We start from the raw sequence: 22,498 nt of genomic DNA, 5'->3' as shown, positions 1-22,498 counted from the left end.
CTCATTCAACCCCCTATCACGAGTGAACAAGTACAGACCTGCAAAGTGTCTATGAGGATATATACCATAATCCTAGCTTGGCATGCTGGTTGGCGATCGCAGTGCTGTATTACGATAAGCAGAGGACGCTGCTGCCCATCCTCTGCAAACTTATTTGTGAGCTTTGGCAAGCGTATATAATTAATGCTCATGTGTGAATTATGTATAATTGTGTCCCGGGAATCAAATCCGTGACCATTGATCGCAAGTCTCACTCCCCTACCTCTGGACTAATACAATTACTATTGTATATACATTAGATTAATTATCATAAGTATAGTTTTAAAACTATATTTTTAGCACAAGGTTGATCAGGGCTGTATTTATGTATGCAATCCTATATAATTAATGCACAAAGTGTGAATTATATATGACTGTATTCAAATCGAACCCGCGATCTATGATCGAAAGTCATAGACCTCACTGGGCTACCACTGCTCATCTTATTCTTTTCCACACATCGCCTGACTTCGTCTTCCTTCCAGAGTTCTACACTATTTACATTTATTATTTATATTTTCGTGGAGACCTATGTTTTGTAATGGGTCGTCTTAACAAGTCAATTAATAATAGGAAAAAATAGAATAAGAAAAGTGTAGTAATGTATTAAGAAAGCACAACTCAAAGAAAACTGTGATAAAAAAATAGAATATGTAAATAATAAAAGAATAATAATAATAATAAAAAATGTACCTAGCCACCTAAGAGTAATAAGATGATGGAAGGAAGGCGATGAAAGCAAGAAGGAATGAACGAACAAAATGAAAGATATTGTGATGGAAATAAGGTAAGAATAAAAGAAATTGAAGGTATGACAGTGAGTGAAGATAAAGATGAAAAATCTGAAAAACTTATTTGTAAACAAAGACCCTGATCCCAACTAATTAGGGGTACGAGAGGCCTCCAATAGCGGGGGCCATAAAAAAATGGGTCGTCTATCGGCTGACATTATGATAATAAACAATTTGTTGTTATCGAGGTTACATGTTATTTGAATTTAACGTAATGATCTGTTTGTTGCAGAGAATGGTCTTCTTTCCTACGAGAACCCAAACTATCATTTGGATCCAGCGCGCCTCGAGTCCGCCATCTATAGCGACCTCTTCGATATGCATGACGACAAAAACATGTCAGACGTCTACGATAGCTACCTTGACAACAGAAGGTAAGGCTTCTTTTATATATTTATTTATTTAATATTCTTTATTGTACACGATAAGATACATAATATACAGATACAATAATATACAGAAAAGTACAATGGGCGGTCTTATCACACAAGGCAATCTCTTACAGACAACCATAGTAAGGAAAACCATAAAAAGGCAAAAACCATAGTAAGGCTTCTTGTATATATACTTGATTCATCATCATTATTTATGCCCTGTCACGTTTTCTGATGGACATTAGAGATGGGCAGAATCTATCCCAGACAAGAAAAGAGTTACATATATCTTTTTAAGTCATTCTTTTATATATCTAATAGATTCAGGCGTTATTTGCGCAAGTCCATCCTAAGTAAGAAAAGGACTAATATATAGCTACATTCGCTATGTAGCAGTAGTCGTGCAATAAAGTGCACCGCCCGCCAGCCCGCTGATAAATGCGCGTGCGGTAAACAATGCGAATTACACAACTACCACCGTTAATTCACTCAGCACGTGTTTCACCCCTCCACGGGGCATCCTCAGGAGTCCGTCCACCGATGACTCGGTATATTAGTTCTTATCTTACTTATTCTTTTATATCTATAAATCATCAGAGAGATAATAAGGCAGCTAACACTAAAAATATATCCTTTATATCTTCGGCTCTTTTAGCTTAGAGTTAGAACACAGTAAGGTGGAATAAAACGTGTAAAATATTCCTATTAAACGTTTTATTAACTCTGGCGCATGTGAGATTGTCGTTCCAAAAATCCATAGTTTACACTTTAATACAAACATGCAATAGCTATCAGTCACTCTTTTTTACGTGTAAATTGAACGAGGCGTAACTCATCACGAATTTGAGAGAATTTAGTCTGAAATATAAGGATATAGAGATATAATTGAAACGCACGCGAGCTAGAGACTGATGATATCTTTTGCGAAGATATATACGTTTCTTGTCTTTTGCTCGCAAGCTATCTATATCTACTGGACATATATCTCGTCATAGATTTCCAATAGGATCGATTAGAACCGGATTAATCCAACCTGCCTGCTGGTCCATAATCAAAATTTCTGGTAGATTTCTTATATATAGTGATTCTAAACAGTATCATGGTTACCAGTCTTTAGCTCCATGTCACCTTGAACCCACCCGATGCGGTTGTAAAAGCCAATGATCCAACGGCATTTTTTCATGACAGAAAATAAAATAAAAATGTAAGATGTTATCTTTTTACAGTGACTACCCTTTCATATAGTCATGAAAAGAAAACTATAAGAGCCTAATTTTATATAAAGTAGAACCGTTTTGAACTCACCTATAAAGAAATACTTCAATTGATATCTACGAAAGATTCCGTTGCCTGTTTTGAGTAGAACCCATAACAAATGTAGACTTCAATTTACTTTATAAACACCGTGACATGGAGACGCGAGTAAAAACATACGAAAATATTAAATGTATTTGTAAAAATAAAGGCACAGACGTTAATGTCTGTGGAATATAGATTAAATAAATAAACGAAGAAAAAAACATTGCGAAGAATTCTTTCTGTATTATGATCAATCTATTTCAAAGCTTTATTGTCACTAATTTTTAACGACATTTTATTTAAGATAATTTATTTTTGTATTTATTATAATAAAACACAGAGATGTTGCGCCAAATCTATGGAGCATAAAGAAAGATGTGCATTTAACCTTTACAAAATCTTTTTTTAAAAAAGGTTTTATTTATAAAACATTTTTACGGTATCTAAATGTCGATTTCATTGACAGAACAGTGTACCGGATAGAGAGCATGTCTCTTGACGCCAGAGACTATCTCGTTCCGGAAGCGATTCGATTGGAAATAGATTTCCCATTCGTCCCTACTCCTATTGACTTTGATAAACTAATAGCTAGCTTGTATCGTAACTGTGATTTTAAACAGACTGTGATACACATATGTGTAAATTAAAAAATTAAAATAAAGCCTGTGATATACTATAAAACAGACCTAACGGCAGTGATTGACGGTGGATGAATGATGATGAATACATTAGAAGAGAAAGAAAAAAAAATGTTGAATAAAACAATAGAAACACAGACCATCTATGAAAGAAGAGAATGGGAATAAAAATAGGAAAGTGAAAAACTTAATAGAGGAAAATAAAATCCCTGTTCCTAAATAAAAAAGGGTGAAACGAAAAAAAATCTAGCTTGTACAGTCAGCAACTAAACAGCGTGTTAATCTTGTTAATATTTGTAAAAAGCTCATAATTACGATAAAATCGTTTAGAAATTAAACCACCCGTTATCCATTTATTTTTTCATATGTAAATGCTCTAAATAAATGAATTTATTGCTCATTTGTCAGCAAAAGCTTTTAAGCTTTTTACACCTATTTCTATTTAATTAATCAGGCGTTACCTTGCGGAAGTCCATCCTAAGTAAGAAAAGGACCAATATTTAGCCACTTCCGCACATGCAGTTGAAGTTGTGCAACAGAGTGCACCGCCCCCCAGCCCGCTGATAAATGCGTATGCGATAAACAATGCGAATTACATAACTGCCACCGTTAAACCACTCAACACGTGTTTCATCCCTCCACGGGGCATCTTCAGGAGTTATGTTACACCAATTAGTGACAAACACAGAAGGAGAACTCTCACAGTTGTGTAATTTTCTTACCTATATATAATTAACTTTAATTTATAACCTTGCTATTTTATTATAAATTATTAACCGTAATAATTATTAAATGTTTTACACCTATTCCCAATCACGCTGTATAATTAACATAAAATGTGCGCTTATCAAATCTATCAATCAATCGTAAGATATATTTACAACTACGGTATCCTGCTAAAAATGCATATTAACCATATTTATATTGCAACACCTGAATGCTATTTATTGCATAATTATCTTTAAATAACCGTATAGCATGCTATATAGCTACAAATCAGACCGCAGTTCATATAGATAAAGTCTGGAACGTTTGTTATTAGTTTCCGACGTAAAACAGCCGGAGTTAAGCTGGAAAAGCTATTTCGAGCGAACGGAATAGACCGGTGAATTAAACATATGCTATATTTAAACATGGTATATTTGTTCTTATTTTAGCTTTTATAAAGGTATTTTTTTGGGATATAATCCAAGTTAAAATCCTCGGACTACCTTGTAAGCTAGACCTCGTACTTAACTACTAAAACATTTATATAAGGTAACTTATTATTACAAACAAAAGCAGTTTAAATAATTTATAATACAGTACCCGGACATAAAGATTGCACATCGACCTTTGGGAAGAGACAACCAGCTAATTTCGGCTTCGTAGAGCAATAACTGTCTAACACTACCTATGATCTCACCGTCCGAAAAAGAAACGGCGCCGGCCTTCCGGCGTCGCCGCCGCGAACAGCGTGGGCGATCCGAGATAGGATCAGTATCCTACCTTAGATTGCCGAGTGGTCCACGCTGCCGTTATTACACAACTCTTCATGCATCACACTTCAGCAACATCGATCATACACGCGCACTAACCGTGCGTTCTACCGGCCAGCACGACCGCGACCGACTGTGTCTTCGAGGGGCCGACCAGGTTGTTCCTAGGTTGTTCCTGTGTTCCTGAGCATCATCTTCGTCGCTCTCCATAAGTCTCACCACCGTCCCTGATACGAGTTACGACACCCAAACTTGTTAAGTTTTAAAGTTCACGGACCCCTCCGTTCCGTGAACTCATACCGATGAAGCTGTAAAAGCCGCAAGGTTAACAGCAATTACTTCTATAGAAACAGTACAGTACAGTACTACCTATGTGTCATTTTGTCAGTCGTATTTCGTGCGAAAGAGATATCGCTCTACGAAGCCGAAATTAGCCGATTGTCTCTTTCTAAAGTATAAATAATACTAATCGCTGGGTACTGTAAAACTTGAAAGAGGAAAAAAGGGAGTTCGAAACGCGTACTGATCTTCAAAGAACTCTCAAAAATCTCTGTATTTTTTGATGATCATTTCCCCATACAGTAGTTGGAGTATCATTATCATACATTTTATGAGCCAACAACCAATTCACCAACCATTTAAACAACTAACTAACCATTCTCATTTTTCACACCAGTGTCCAAAGGCTCATTTATATTGAGTTCGATATTGTATATTTAGACACAGGCCTCCCCTATACATTTCTAATAAGACAAGTTGAAATCCTGCAACCAACATATATATTTATTGCATAGACAAAACAAAATAATTGCTTATAAATTACTAATTTTATGCAACCTAGAGTAAGGTATAAATTCGTTTCTTAATTTCTCATATAAGTCTTTCTTTGTGTAAGGCATGTTGTGAGATAAATTTGTGAAGAAGGCAGAGCCATTGTCCTCTCAAGTATTCTAGCCAATCTTGAGGTCCATCATGTCAGACAATAGGTCCTCGAAGCGCCGAAGATCTGGGCGTTGGGATGCAGTGTATATTGCGTCGGGGGGGCAACGACCTGTATACTGCGCAGTCGTAATGCATTGATCGAGGTTGCAGCGCTTCCGTTTCGGGCCACGAAACGCGCTGTCGAATAACTATCATTTATTATTTTTTTATATATACCTAACGAACAATTTGATTATTATTAACATTTCATGTCATAAAACGATTAAAGATACTTCATAAATTATAAATATTATTTCCATTTAACAATAGTTTTTTAGGATTGTTTTAAAATAATAAATTGATATATTGATACACTCGATAATTATTAAAATAAATTTTAATGTATCTATCTGGCGTTAAGATATAATCCAACCATATCGCTGAGCGGGTATAGCCTATAACTCCCTGTAGGAATCTCAACATAGATTCTTTACAGCTACCTTGGATTCTGAAAGAACCTGTCGAACCTTCAATTTTTTCAGCAACGTTTATCAATTTAATTTACTTATTTATAACCTGTTATAGACAAGTGAAAACGTGCGATTAAACTTCTTTATTATTTTGTATATATATAATTACCCATAGCTGCAAAGCTCCTATACAAAAGAACATATAAATTTATTTTAGTAGATCTATATGGGATATACATAGATATATCCCGGTCATATGTGAAATCTATCTAATGAAGTAGACTTATGCCCTATGGTAGATGCTCTACCATTGAAACGCTGATGAAATAAGGGATACCTAAACTGTTGGCAGATGCCATCATTTCCTCAGCAAAATGTATTTATTTTCATCTTTTACAAATTGTCTACACTTATACTTAGACTTGTCGAGTGTTGACAATAATGAAGTGTCGTTAGGAAGTGTTCTACTAAAATACAAGAGACTTATGTAAAGTCAGGCATTTGACCGACGAATTTCAGAGTAAGTAATTATTTGGTTCAAACATATGTAAATCCTTTTGTATGTAGACATTAATAGTGTGTTTATAATTTCATTGTAACGCTTTATGTTACACTAAAGGACAAGTGATCTAATTTTCTCTGTTTTGGTAAAAAACGTTTTAATTTTAGTAATTTCCTCAATTTTTTTTAATTTTTGCATCAAGAAAAATTGTCAAGCCATAAATGTTTTTCTACACATTTGGTTGTCAATTTTATATTAAATTCACATATTACAGCTATAAAAATTTACTAAATTTTCTCGGCCATTATGTTTTTTTTATTCATCGAGTATAGACAGACATACATTAATTTTTGTATATATAAATAGATTACATAATTTTGCAATTTATATATACAACTCATCAATTGGTAAAGTTTGTTTCCTTCTTATGTTCTGATATCTTACACGTTTCTACGGGAAAAATGTTTTATGCCGTTAACTGCACTACTGAGGAAACCAATATCATTCCGATAAACACGGTACAACTAGCGACATCAAGCGAACGAGTCGCAAACGCGAGTTTAATGGCCCTACCGGACCGTAGCGGCGTACAAGAGTACAACATTCGACGACGAACATAATGCTTTACGTGCTGTACAAGACACGAGTGAGCAGCGAGTTTGTCTTTTATACAACATTATATTAATTAATGTATATTGCCAATCTATATCTGTGAGTATATATGGTAATTGGTTATAGGTGAAAAGGCTTTAAAGGAACTAATGTATATCTCAATTCATTTACTGCTGGTTAATGTATAGTACACCCTATCCGAAAATCGGTGATTTTTGAAATATTAGGTTTCTAAAAATATTCGAATTCAAAATTTTACTATCTGTCTGTCCCCCTGCAAACTTTGCATTGTAAAAAGTTATTGACCTCTGCATTCCAAAATAAAAAAGCAAACTAATGTAATATATTTTAGAATGATTCTTTATACAGTGTGATTGGAAATAGCTGTAGTCTTAAAAGATTTGTACCGACAAACGCGGCCATACACTCAACTCTTTAAAGCTTTTATACCTATAACTAAATTTAAGTATTGATCCAGAGCGATAGTAGAAAATTAACTCAGTACATTGATCAATTTTTAATTAATGGAATATTTTTATAAGATATAACTTATTAGAATAAACGTCACTACTAAATTTCGTCATGTAAAAATTAAGAAATCTTTCATGGATCTGGGTGTACGCATACATAAGAAAGTTCCACAAGATACACCTTAGGTTTCGCACTTTTAAATCTAAAATTAAAATTATATCACTAAATAAGTCTTATTATACAATTCAACTGTTTTTAGTTGTTCGAAATGCGTGGTATTTGGTTTGTTAACTCATTTACATAATTGAAGTTATAATGTACACATAAAATTTATTTAATTTTATTTTTGTGAGCAACTGTTCAGACTCTGGCCGGCTGTCAGCAAATCAGCATTCAGTCGATAGTATTTTATAACTTATGTTAAAATAATTAATGATTCAAAAGCGCACGTAAATGCATGCCTACATGAATAAAGTTATTTAATTTATTAATTAATTAAGAATTTATTATGAAAAAATTTCATGTAATAACTGATTTCTATGCCAAGTTTTAAATATAGTTTTATTTATTGAAGTCTCGCCCGCTCCTCTTGTGACTTGAACCAACCGATACCACGGTGTATGCGGAACGTGAGTTATTGCATTCCCTGGGCGAAGATCCGCACCGGGTTGCTTCAGGAACCGACGCGACTTTATGAGATAACGTATACATTGCGGGCTTCCTTACAGACTACATTGTTTGGTATAGAAGCGAGTCCACAATGTAGTTTTGCTTTATCAACGTTTACAGCTACTAATATAGGTGCGATGGCAGTGCATATAAATTTTGTTACAGCAAAGATTTATGTTATGTTACTGTTTCATTTAATTTGTTTGCAACCGCCTCGTGTACACACAGAAAAACAAACAAATATTAATTATTTATAATCCGCTTTGCTAAGCCCCTTTCGAAACGCCGAGACATTGATAACAATGTTCTAATATTTGTACATGGTATTACACACACACACACACACACATATATGTATATATATATATATATAAGGTTAGTACGAATATAATTTTTTTGTTCATTCAATAAGTAAATGTTCGTAATTTATACATTTTTGTTTTTAGTGATTGAGCGCCATCTATGGAACAGACAAAATAAACTAATAATTCCAAAAGGCTATCAAAAAAAAAAGCATAAATCTAGTCCAGAGCAAGATTACCACCTTTCATCATTTTATATTAAATTAAACACAACACACTTATTCGAATTTAGCGTATAAAATTTTATGAGCTCACGCTTTCATAACCATTAAAAATTATTATATAAATGAATATATATCTAATCTTTTAATGGCTATTCTATTTTTACATCGTTTATGGAGCTGTATATCACATCACGTGAATACAGCGTTTCAAAAATGCCCTTAAAGTCCAGCGACTTCCTTAACTATGTCGTACTGGAAGAACCGAGCCGACGGTACTTGTGTTACACGACGCGACTAAACGATAGCACGTTTTAAAATACAACTAGCGCCATCTATTGACAAACTAAATAAACTAAAATGTTTCGGTGTAAATCGCTTTCTAGTCTTCTCAGTTTGATTACTTTATACTGATTGGACATATATGTAAAATCTATAAAGGTTTTTGCTTTATATGAGCTAAATTTACTCTTTTAAGCAAATACACATATAACAAATCAATTTTTATGTCAGTTCGTAGAGAAATTTTCTTACTTTAAAAACAAAAACTGAATCTCTTTTGATATTTCAAAAATAAAACAAAGTGTTAATATACACAACTATACTGTATATATAAAACATGAGTCAATATAAAATAATTTGAAAATGTTTCTATTTGTTTGTTAATTTAATAAATATTTTTTGGAAGTATAATTTAAAAATCTATGTTATTTTTAGTCATGGTCATCATTTCTGTCGTAAGGCATTTTCTGCTGGACTGACTCCCTCAGGGATCTCCAATAGGGCCGGTTTAAAGCAGCCTGCATCCAGTGTCTTCCGACTAACTTAAGGAGGTTGTTCATTTTAGTACAAATTTTCTTTAATTTACGTCAGCCAATATACGACCAATGCAAAGCCTAAAAAGCATAGCCTCCCTAGATGCCTTAATGATCGGTCTTGAGCCGCTTCCATCCAGTGACCGTTGACCCACGTCGCGTTTACATATCGTGGTAGCCACTCAAGAATCTTTCGCATCAAGCGATGGACCCCCAGTTTTGGTACATATATATAATATGTTATAACATACATTTTCTCTCCATTGATCTTTTAATAATTCTCTTTAAGTAAAGTTTAGCTAAAAGAACATTCACACCAGCGGTCGTTAGCGACGAGTGTATTTTTAAAACTAGCTCTTTCACCCGATTTCGCGCGGCGTCGCAGTAAAGCGGCGACTCTAGCACGCGTCCCAGATTCAAAGCCCACTCGAAAGCTTTGCAGGCTCAGCTAAAGCGCTCGTTAGCGAGCTTTTAAGAGCGACGTATTGAGTTACTATTTTATTTCTATTCAATCATTCGCCGTTTAACGATTTTGTAATTAACGTGTACGTAATTTGTTATTGTATAATCTTTGTAATGTTTGTTACTGTTTAAAATTATCATAGTGTTAATATAATAGTGTTTAGCACTAATCGGTGTAACGACTCCTGAAGATGCCCCGTGGAGGGGTGAAACACGTGTTGGGTGAATTTACGGTGGCGGTTGTGTAGTTGGCATTGTCTGTCGCATGCGCATTTACGAGCGGGCTGGCGGGCGGTGCACTTTCATGCACGACAACCACTGCATGTGCGGAAGTGGCTAGATATTGGTCCTTTCTTATTTAAAATTATCTGTTATGAGACGTTTACATAGCCACAATGGCCTTGTATCACTTGTATCGTAAGTACACATACGTGGAGAGAATAATACCAGAAGGACCTGTTTCGATTAAAGCTAGAATCGAATTAAGCTTCACCATAGTATAATTCATCAACTTTAAGTCGCTTTCGACAGCATTGTCGGCTGGTAAACGACCGGAGACGCCTACACCTGGTTACATAAAAGAGAAGAGTTGTTGAGGATGTTCCGATTCGCATTTTCTTTCAGGACTAACGCTTTCTAGAGTGTGTTAGAGCATTAGTAGTGTCAACCAGAGAATAGTAAACTCACAGTCGAAGTTCGTCTCTCTCGAGCGCTCTTGTATCTGATAAACGGGTATATAGGTGCAGTAAGAAAAAAGGTGGATAAATGAGGGGCAGAGGTTTTCACGAGGTTGTAGGCGGTGGCAGCCAAAGTGAAGATTCAATCTCGGGGGCCTTGCACCAGGGTAATCTGCAATTTTTGGGCATCAGAGCAAGTTGGAAAAAAAAACTCGGGGGATTTCTTGCGCCGTGTTCGTTTTTTATCAGGCCTTCTCAACCCGTTGAGTTGCAAAGATTTCATAATATAATTGTTTTTTTTTCTTTTATAAAAAAAAAGATAATATAATTGGTTAAATATAATAGGTATATATAAATATAATAGGGTTAATAATTTTTCAGTTATTTTACTATTAGTTTTTTGTGTTTTGCTCCGGTTTTCTTGTATTTATATTCGGTTTTTGTCCGAATCTAATTTTTCCCGTTGTTTTCGATTTCTTCTGTGTTTTAGGTTTTTATTTCATTTCAAAAAATTTGCAACTAATAGAACCGCCTCAGCGAATTTCTGAAGCACAATGCGATGAGGATCGGTCGTTCCCACTGGGAGTTTGACGCGTGACTTTTCATACGCCGGGTTATGTCCGCTGAACAAAGCGTTCTGATTGCTTAAATCTTATTTTTTTAAAGTGTAGTTTCAAATTTATTATTCATAGATAAGAAAGAACAACGCCTGTCAGATCAGCAAGTTATAAATAAAATTCAAACTCTTTATTATACATCGACATTTATTTTAATAACGACCTATCGCTGTCACCTTGAAACGTTAATGGTTATTAAATGTCACTTGTCTAGTCTAATTGTGTTAAAATTAAAAACATGTTGGTCTCCGGTTTTTGTCATAGTAACGGCTGTCGTTCACTGTTGTCATCTCAATTTTAAATACCTTGAGAAAAAGAGAGAGCTGTTTCAGAGGTAATTAAGCTTTTTCACAGTCCGATTCATTTATCATTAAATTGGTGATTTTTCGAAGCATTTATAAACATAAAAAAGGTTACGCAAAAAAGGTAATAAAAATATACAAAATTATATTTATTGACAACATATACACAAGTAGCAGACATAGCCCAGAACATTAGTAAGTTAAAGTGACATTAAGCAGGCCACACAGAGGGCAGAACAGATGGCCGCTGGAACCTTAAGGTTCTAAAGTGTAAACCACAGGCCGGCAAACGTAGAGTAGAATGTTCACATACGAAGAACAGAAGAACTTGTTAAAATCCTTGGAAAACGGCGGATGAAGACCGCTTGCAACCAGTCCTATATGAAATCCTTGGGCCCATGTCCAACCGTGGACGTTCTAGAGTAAATGATGGTGACAATATAAATAAATGTACAAAATTTGTTTACTTTACAATTATAAATTGAACACATACATTTTACATCTCTTGATAACTCTTACAAAACTATACATACGACCGGAATGAACCATTTTGTATTTTTGCATTGAAAATCTAAATAATGCAATGAGCAATGGATCAAAAATCCTACTTTTTGGCGTTTTTAAAAGAAATAGTCAATAATTTAATTATAAGCGATTTAATTTTTATTTCTTTCTTAAAACTTAGGTCATTTGACAAGCTATGGTTGAAATAGGTACCTAGAAAGTATTTGTAATGATTAGTGTTAAAATTTGGGAAATAATTATGGACAATTCGCGTCAGATATTCTTTTAAACCCTGATTAATACTGATCGGTGTTTGGCATTCAAAACAATATTTTTTTAAATTATAATAACAACGGTTCAATGGAAACTATCGTGAGAGCCACAAAAAATCTTTTTACAAGTCGCAAATGCCTCGCGAGCCGCAGGTTAGTCTCCCCTGTGCTATTTACTTGCTATTCGGTATTGAAATGTCTCACACTCAGGACTCGAAATATTAATTAAATAATTAGTACGGTTTAATAATAAAACAGTAAGCTGGATCTACTCACTATTTTCTTTTTTCTTACCGGTCCTCCTCCAGAAAAATCTACTGTAGAATCTTTTGATGTATTAGCCCGGCACATCGTCTTAAACCTCAAGCCATTTAACAGTCTGTAGCGCTTGGGTAGCGACTTAACATAAAATAATATAGAAATTAATCTATACTTGTTTAAAAGTCTCAAATTATATTGTTTAAGTACATAAATTTTAACTGTATTTATCCATAAGAAAAATTGTAAATGATGATAAAACGTTGTCGTGACACGCAGCAGGGAGAAGAAAGATTCGCATCAAAGAACGGCAATCCCTGTCCCAACTGTCTGCTTTCAGTAAACAGAATAAAAATACATTTTAAACATAAAAGTTAGCGACTCAAATTAAATTAATAAAAAAGCCGTAATATGATCAATACAAAATTATTAATGCAGCATAGGAGAGGAATTAAATTTCTAATTAACGTCAAAATGAGCCTACCACCTGTTTAGAGAAAACCAATGATTAATATCTGGTAAAATAATGTTAGAAAACCACATAAACAGTGAACTGATGACATAGTTCAAAGCGAAAGAAAAGATTGTGTGAAGAAACGTTGAAATAAAAATAACCGATGTAACCCGGCGGGTGGGTAGGTCGAAGTGGCAGTGACCAGGCCACATACCAGGTAGAACAGATAGCTGGGGACTTAAGGATTTGGAGCATACAACGTGGATAGACAACCTTTTTAAGGTAAGTAAGAAAAGGATCAATATTTAGCCACTTCCGCACATGCAGAGTGAGCATTGGCACTAATCGGTGTAACATGACTCCTGAGGATGCCCCGTGGAGGGGTGAAGCACGTGTTGAGTGGTTTGGCGGTGGCAGTTGTGTGATTCGCATTGTTTGCCTACTTTTTTGCAGGACTGCTACTGCATGTGCGGAAGTGGCTAAATATTAGTCCTTTTCTTACTTAGGATGGACTTCCGCATGGTAACGCCTGATTCCATTAAATACTTTTTAAGGTAATCGGAAGGTTTCGGATGCAGGCCGCTTTCAACTGGTCTTATTGGAAAACTTGCCAAGCAACTGCGTCCAGTAGTGTCTGAAAAAAAAGACAAAGATACGAGCAAGCAGTTTGCATAAGTTACTGTCTATACTAAATACATTAAGACATGTAAAATAGAGAAAGAAATATACGAAATATTTGCTTACAAAACATAACTCACTCCGGTTAAAACGGGCACAATTAACATCACTTGTTCAAGATGAATGTAGTCCAAAATTACATAGTTCATTACACGTATTGTAAATATATTTTGTACAAAAACGACATCGTTTCCGCTGCGCTTCGTCATTTGGACCACACAATAAACTGTACGCGAATTTACAGTTGAAATAAAAGCGCGCTGACGTCTCATATAGACTCCACTGCGACGCCGGTCCGAATCATCATTTCGAGTGTATTATTCAACAAGAGAAGTTCCACAAGATATCTTGGATATTCATTTCCTTAATATGTAAATGTATATTATTAAATAATATTTATTATAATATTTACATCCTTCAATTTATTATAGCGCTGTTATGGAATTTCTTCTTGCTTCTTCTACACAATCATAATAAATTGAGAGAAGAAAAGTTGACGATTGAATAAATTAATTTAATCCTAATAAATGTTTTTGGTTGATCGAAAATGCTTTTTTAGCTATAGCAGAGTTATAGAAGTGCTATTATAGCTCAAAAGTGTGCTTTACTAGCTAAGCTTAGGTCTATAGCAAAACTATTTTATGTATTCATATAAAAGAAAATATATTTTACAAACCCATATACGCATTTTTGTTCAAAAAAAATTAAAATTACATCTGTACGTCATTGGTAAAATAATAAAGGAATAAAAATCTTCACTTACGAAGCCTCAAATATGTCTAAAAACCGATTAATTTTTACTGCTCCGGAATTGAAAATTTATGTACTAGGTGGCAAAAGGTTGTTAATAACGAAGGTGAACATATTGTAGATAATAACTAAACTTGTTAAAAATATCGTGTGTATTTAACCTAAAGTGACATTAATTTCCGGTCCCCCTAAATAAAGTTACTATAAATTACACTATCTTTTAGTTAATCAATAGTATTTTGCACCTAAGAACAGTCGGTGTGAGGTCAATGACCTCGTATTCTACAACCCGGTAAATAGATCTACCCGGAGAAACAAACGTCTTTGTTCACCGGGGCACTCTAATCTAACGAGTCCTGGCGAGTTGTTTGCGCTTCCTATTCAAGAAACAAGAAAGAAGAACTGTTTCAAACTAATCTCTAAAGTAGAGTTTATTTTAAAATAACCTAGAACTTCCACTTTTACTAACTTATCAGGTTATACAGGGTAATTGATAGTGTATATGTGAATGTATTGTAATGGTACATTATCCAAAAATACTCTCTGTACCTGCCAGAAGTTATAGGCCTGTTAAAGTGATCACTCTACACATGGTGATGGAAATATGTAGAAGATTTAAAACTTTTTGTAGCCATATGAGGTTTTGTATCTATTTCTTATCATCCTGTATAGCACGATTTGAGATCCTTTGCCTTCTCGAAGATATAGTTTAAGTAAATATTAATTACAATTTTCAAATTTTTAAAGATCTTTTTTATAAACTGAAGTAAATAGTTTCAGATACATTTAAAACTAGATTTCTCTGACAAATTACTAAAACATTTGAATTATTTAACCTTTTAAAATGCATGGAGCAGTAAAGCTTGCACACAAGACGACGGCGGCGTTCGAATCACCTGAAGTACGAGCATTTTAATGGCCGCCATTTGCATGACGCGTACGGAATCAGGGCGCCATCTTGAATTTTAAAATGACCGTATCATTTGCATGCGTGTCTTCGGGAACTTAACTTTGTTGCAGTAATATAAGTTGAAACATTTTCCTTGACCATGTTTGACATTTTTACGTGGCTTTTATGTAAATAAAGGAAATTTCTTTATTAATATCACAATTTTTTAATATTTAATTGCGTACGCCCCATATAAATTTACGTTCTAAGTATGGTAATATAGATTTAAAAAATTACTAAATGCCTTGAACTTATATGAACACAATATTGTATTTCAAATCTTCAGTGGAAATGTCAGCATCGCTCGTCTGGTCCACCTTTGCGAGTGGACGTCAGTACAAAATATCTAATAGATTCAGGCGTTACTTTGCGGAAGTCCATCCTAAGTAAGAAAAGGACTATGTAGCGGGTATATAGCTACTACTGCCATGTAGCGGAAGTAGTTATATATTAGTCCTTTTCTTACTTAGTACAAAACCCTATGGCTGTATAGTTCAACAGTTCTGCACGCCATGCAGCTTGCTCCCTGCCAGTTCAACTTGCCAGTCCGCTGGGCTATATCGGGTATTTTTATCGGCACCAGGTCTGCGCATTTCTGAAAGAAAATTATACGTTCCCTCCATGGCTTATTGACTGACTGAATTTGCCAAAGCTCAGAGTGAGAGATGCTGTCTCCTTCACACAAATGCGATTTTCGCACTGAGACGGAATATTTTTTTTTATAATTGCCCACGTGACTAGGGATCTCTCGTTTCTCCGTGTTTTTGGGACAGGGATATAAACCTTCCTTTAAATTTTCTCTCATTCTCATAGCATTATTTACATTACATTCACGCATCTCTTCCCATACCTCGCCAATTATTTCCATTTTATAATTTTGTTATTTTATAATTTCTTCACAAAATATATTACAGTGTCCTCTTACACGGTTTTAACAAAATTAATTATATTACATCACTTATTACCTTGTGACAAAACCGCAAGAAAGTGTGGCGGCTCTCTTCCTTCAAAAGTGAAGCGATGCTGCCGCACGCGATGCTCTTGTTCGTTTCCTTTTCACAAGCCACTCTAACCCTCTATACACGGGACAGCAATTAATTGCTTGCACCATGGTCTAGTCCACAGCTAGATCACAGATGCAGGAGGAATTCCTTTTGAACTAAAACCTATACAGGTATTTATAGTATTCCCCGTGCTCCGTAAACATTTGGGCCGGACACGTGTTCAGCTCAATGGTGGACCGTCTTCGAGAAGGCATGTTGCATATCCTTGCTTTTAACACCAATATTTTTAAGTTACAAATATAAGCGTTCTGTAGATTTATGCTGTAGTTGTAAGGATAGACTAAGTAAAATTGAGTTGAAAAACAAATGTAGTAATTTTTTTATTTGAAATCCTCAATGTCATTGCAGATAAAGATAAACCGTATTATTTTGGAATGGTTTTAAATCCCTCGTATCACATTGTCTGACGCGATTTACAATTTGTTTTTATTGGACTTTTAACCCATAAGTTACATGGTACAACCTCGCAATTGAACTCTTAACTGACCATTCATGTCTGACACGTCTTTGACCTCCGTTAGGACTAAGCCTTAATATTTAATATAAAAGACTGGGTAGTCATATATATATATATATATATATATATATATATATATATATATATATATATATATTTAACAGACTAAAACTTAAGCAATTAATGAAAGATTCTTATAATTTCGATTATGTCTCCTATTTATTCAGTTAAATTTTGATAGTAAAATGATGTCAAGTTTATTCATTTAACTAACCGCAGTTTAGGTTGATATTTTGTATAAACAAGAAAAAAAATTGGCTATTGTTGTCTGAGGTATCAGTTCATTTTATAAATGGGGTCTCTTGCTCAAAATTATTTTAGAACCTAAAATTTAGATGTCTCCGCTCTTTTAATATTATTTTTCGAGCAATTTGTATATTACACTTTAGCTGTGGCGTTTTTTTTATAATCATACTGAATATATTTAAGTATAACATAAAGAAAGTTTCGTAGAAAAGAAGTAGCATTCGATTTACCACGATTTTTCTAAATAATTGAACATTCGAGCGATTTACAAAAAAGCGCTCGCTGCACGCGTATGGCGGTGGTGAATTATAGCTCGCCGTGTTGAAATGAAAATCAAAACTTCTGAGACCTAACTTCTCAGCGTTCTAAGAATTCATCGTGGAAGTCAGTCACGTTGTAGAGAGAGGGCCTAGGTACAGTATTTTGGATTGACGCCTCGCGTTGTTGACTTAGTTGCCAGCTTCAAATGTATCGGTGATAATCATAATCAACCAGACTGCTCACCCTTTGAATTCTTCTCCAATTGATATTTAATATTATATAATATTGGTATTTCTTTGTTACAGAGTTGAAGACGATGCGTCTTCTCCCGTATCGAATGCAAAGTGAGTATATATATCATAATGTGATAACAATTCTTATATTACATGAATTATGTGTCAGTTTTGATATACACTAGGAGTAGGGAAGTAAAGTAAGTAAAAACAAATCTTTTCCACTACGGAATGCTTTATTTAACACTGTCACATGACTTAGAGAGATGCGAGAATAAAATGTTAAGATCCAACAGTAGCGAGGCGCAACAATTACAGTTTAATTCTTTCTGGTAGCTTCAGTAATCATCGTGTCATTATCCTTCCCTCCCTGCCTCCTTCAAACATATCACCATAATGAATGGTCCTGCGCTGCTCACTTCCATCAACTTCCTAGTGGGCCTGCCCACGCCGCGACTAACAGCTCGAGTTTGCTACACGAAGACCTTTCAGTCCCAAAAGCGGGTTGGCGATCGCAGTTTGGAATGCCCATCAGGGGCAATGCTATATGATTAATGCAAAAATTGTGAATTACATAAGATTGTAATCTTGGAATCGAACCCGCGACTCAAGATCGTAAATCTCGGTACTCGCACTGTTCGTTTAGTGATAACACAGCAACCACCACCGTAAAACTAATTGTTCTGAAAGATATTATATTTCTAAATAAATCACTTTTTAAATGATCTATAAATATACTTAAGTAATATATTTATTTTGTCTATTAAATAATATAAAGAAAACACATGATGGTGGATTTTCGTGCGATGTGTATTCGCCTTTATCTAGGAAAAAAGTAATGAGTAATTACAATTAGCTCGGAATTGTTCAGATTACGAGTACATTGTCGCTCGCATGGGAAACAGTTTTTATGGTTATCAAACATCCGCAGTAACGTATAATACTTATGTAATTCTACAGAAATATTGCATTGATTGGTACATAACAATTCTTTGTTCGTTAGTAAAAGTTATATTTGTTCACAGCGACAAAAGCGGCCTAATCACGCCGCCCCAACAGAATGGCGGGGAGGAATCGCCCCCTCCCGAAAAGGAGAGGGCGGACCAGGAGGACACGGAGAAGAGCCATGCGGGCCCCGTGCCGCACTCCGCGGAGGGCCCCAACGACGACCTCTACGCCATTCCCGTCAAACTGAGGCCCAAGAAGGAGCCACAGCTACCTCCTGGTTGGGAGAAACATGAGGGTATGTTTATATTTCAACTTTTTTTCTTCTTCATTACGAAAGGTCCTGTCCATTTTAAAAACTCTGAACGAAATCTTTATGACTAGCTATTTTCATAGGGAGTCCAGTTATAGACTTGACATGACTACATTCTATATAACCAGTAGTAAATCTATGCATTTATTTAAATATAAACACATTATTAATAAATAATGACACGAAATCAAAATATAGTACAAGTTCAGTTATTATGTAGTTTAACATAATGAAATATTTTTAAATGAATAAAAACGTATATGTAATGGCTCTCTAGGTAAAACAGGCACGAATAAGACTCATTGGTAGAGTACCGAGTCGTGTTCTTGAGTTTTGTTGATGGAATAAGTCCATCCTGCACCCGAAGCTCATGTGCGTCATGCTATCTGTGGTAAGATGGACATTTTCGCTTAAACAGCTATTTTAGTAAGAACTAAATTGTTATTATGATTATGTATTGCAATTTACTCTCTGATCAAAAAAGTAAGGTGAAGTTTAAACTCTCGGGCATTAGTAAGGCAGGTAAATATTTTTTCCTAGGTTGGTTTAAAAGTTGGAATATCAATTGGAGTTCAACCCAAACCATTTTGAAGAAAACGCGTGGTCACGGTTGATGACAAAAACGCACAATTTTTTGAAAAATTGTGTCAAAAATTCGACTGATATCGTTCCGCAACCACCGACTTCAAGGATTATAAAAAGCGTTGGCAAAATTCCGTTTTATCGGACCTGGATTACTTTGAAGGGGTTGAAATTAATTTGGAACAATAAATAAATAATTTTCATTTTTGAAAAAACCAATTAAGGTTACTTTTTGGAACACAGTAATATTTCTCCGAACAATATCACATGCTATATAGTATCATTATCATCATTTTAGCCGTAGAACATCCACTGCCTTGTCTACATCCAGCGGTTTTGAACGATGGTTTGTAGATCATCTGTCTGATGGCAATGATCTCTATTCCAGAACCTTAATCCACCAGTGGACATGTATTCTATGCACAACAAAGTCTATGAGTAGAGCATTATAAAATGAAGACGTAATATTAGTCGAAATATTTTTGATTTATTATATTTACATAAAATACTCCACGGTAAGAATGTTTTACCACAAATACTTCGATCAATAAATAAAAGTATACCTAGTCCGTGTAGAAGCTTGTACAAATGCATAACATTCTAATCACGTTCACTACATTCTAATCTATTCACTATTAGGCACAGGCAAAAGTTTCATCTATACGTTGCTGACATACCCAAAAGTCGAACTAAACGGTTTGACAGCTCGTTTTTGGTGAGGGTCGCCAAGATTTGGAAGGACCTGCCTGGTTCTATTTTTCCTGATGAGTTGAACTCTGGAACCTTTAAGAGTAGAGTGAACAGGTTTCTTTTGAATGGGCGTGTACCACCTTCGTCTTCATCTACACTTTCCATCAGATGAGATGGAAGACATACGCCTATTCCATTACAACTATATAAAAAAAACTCAAATGAGTTATATAAAAAATATTTAAATTTCCAGACAACGATGGCCCATACTACTGGCACATCAAGAGCGGCACCATACAGCGCGAAATGCCCAAGATGCCGCCGGTGGAGGGTAAGGAGTCAAGAATCTCTATGGTACGCGACTGCTCCAATCTGTCCGATGTGAAGTACGAGATGGCCACTTCCGTAGTCCGGAGCACTACCAGCGGTGCGCTCGACCATGTTGACATGGAGGAGAGGAAGAGGAAGGAGGAAATCTCTTACAAGTTAGTACACTTCTCTTACACAATAATTGAAAAATAATTATGTCTTCCACTGGTGATCGAAACGAAGAAACTTTTTACTCGTAAGACGTCCACGGCTGGACATAAGCCTCTGCCATAGATTTCCATTAGAAGCTATTTGAAGCAGCTTGCATCTATTTCCTGATGACCCTTATAAGGTATATATATCCAACTTTTGGTTGTATGTACAACGCTTCGCCCGCCGGTCTCTTTTCCATTCCAGAACCTTGAGGTTCCAACGGCCAACAGTTCTGTTCATGGTATATATAGCAAAGACTAATAAATAATTATAATATTATATATTGAACTATTATATAGGGTGATTAGAAACAGGTCTAAGAGCTTTGTAAGGATGAATGTACAGGTCATTTTCAGACAATGATAAAGAAAAATTTGCATTACTACATAGTAAAATTAATTATTGTTTATTATATGTCTGTGCAGACTTTGTACTATCCATTTCATTTACATTAAACCTGTTGCCTTCCAAAATCCTAAAGGTGTGAATGAATGCATTTGCTAACAGATTAAGGTACATTCACTCCTTTAAGGATTATTTTCATTAAATTCCAAAAACATTCACAAGACGTACCAAATTATTGCAGACGCCGCAGTTTCCCAGCTCGCGGCGAGATGGAAGGCGGGCGATCCGTGCGTTTCTTCGTCCGCTCCCTGGGCTGGGTGGAGATCGGGGAGGCCGAGCTGACACCAGAGCGGTCCAGCCGCGCTGTTAACAAGTGCATCGTGGACCTGAGTCTCGGCAGGAATGACCTGCTTGACCACGTCGGCAGATGGGGAGACGTACGTATGCTATACGCAATTCTCATCACTTTCTTTATTTTATGTCATTGGGGTCTCACGTTTAACCTCTGTAAGCATAGGCAAGGATTTTATTATTCATAGAGTAAGTATTTTATTTTTCATTTCGTCTTTCATACTTCACATTTTCTTTCAAACTTTTGTTAATTTTTCCTTCACAAATTCTATAATTCTTTTTCATTTTGATTGATCAAACCTTTCAAATGTTGCCTCTGATCTTTCTCCATGATTACCATAAGATCACAAGTATAGTACAATTTGCTTTTTTTAGTTTTCTTTGATTTACTTACTTATTACACTTCTTATCTCGTAATTGTGGACTATCATTCATGTTAAATTTATTTACAACAGATAAATGTTACATGTTTACTATACACATACACTGTTATAAAGTCAGAACAATTTAATTTTAATTATTATTCTTGGTACTGTTGCGTACTGTGGGTTCTGACTCGAATTGATTCATCACTAGTTCACAGGGAGTCTTTTATTCCCAAATCAGATGGTCACCCTACTTTTAACTCTGAGTATAATTTCGCTTAGTCCAAACGACGCTTCCAAATCGCTCAAGAAATCACTGTTCAAATAACTTGCCATATAGTCACTTTGCATCACTGAGCGTAGATCTTAATCTTATAACTCGAAAAACAACACTGTCGTCATGAGGGGAAACATTTATCCTATAGATAAGGTTCGCAAGTTCGAGATAGTACTCGGTTAGAATTTCCGAGAACCGTACACAAAAAATTTAGGTCACGCGTGTTCTTGATCCTAGGGTTCAGTGTTTATTGTTTAGAGGA

The 22,498-nt window shown here is 35.2% G+C and overlaps 1 protein-coding gene across 1 annotated transcript in view; it reads left to right on the top strand.

The window, feature by feature from the left end:
- Nucleotides 1-22,498, top strand: part of LOC137923725 (protein Fe65 homolog) — a 61,596-nt gene that overhangs the window by 28,623 nt on the left and 10,475 nt on the right. Inside the window, exons 3-7 of the mRNA XM_068766980.1 lie at nt 1,063-1,204; nt 17,919-17,957; nt 18,872-19,089; nt 20,630-20,861; nt 21,485-21,680. Of these exons, the coding sequence (XP_068623081.1) occupies nt 1,063-1,204; nt 17,919-17,957; nt 18,872-19,089; nt 20,630-20,861; nt 21,485-21,680 (827 nt within the window). The remainder of the gene's footprint in view (nt 1-1,062; nt 1,205-17,918; nt 17,958-18,871; nt 19,090-20,629; nt 20,862-21,484; nt 21,681-22,498) is intronic.

Source organism: Battus philenor, unplaced genomic scaffold (genome assembly GCF_028537555.1).
Source record: "Battus philenor isolate CCGP_79_NKW_IND1 unplaced genomic scaffold, ilBatPhil1.0.hap1 SCAF_22, whole genome shotgun sequence".
NCBI classification, from domain to species: domain Eukaryota; kingdom Metazoa; phylum Arthropoda; class Insecta; order Lepidoptera; family Papilionidae; genus Battus; species Battus philenor.
This window is presented reverse-complemented; position numbering and strand designations above follow the sequence as displayed.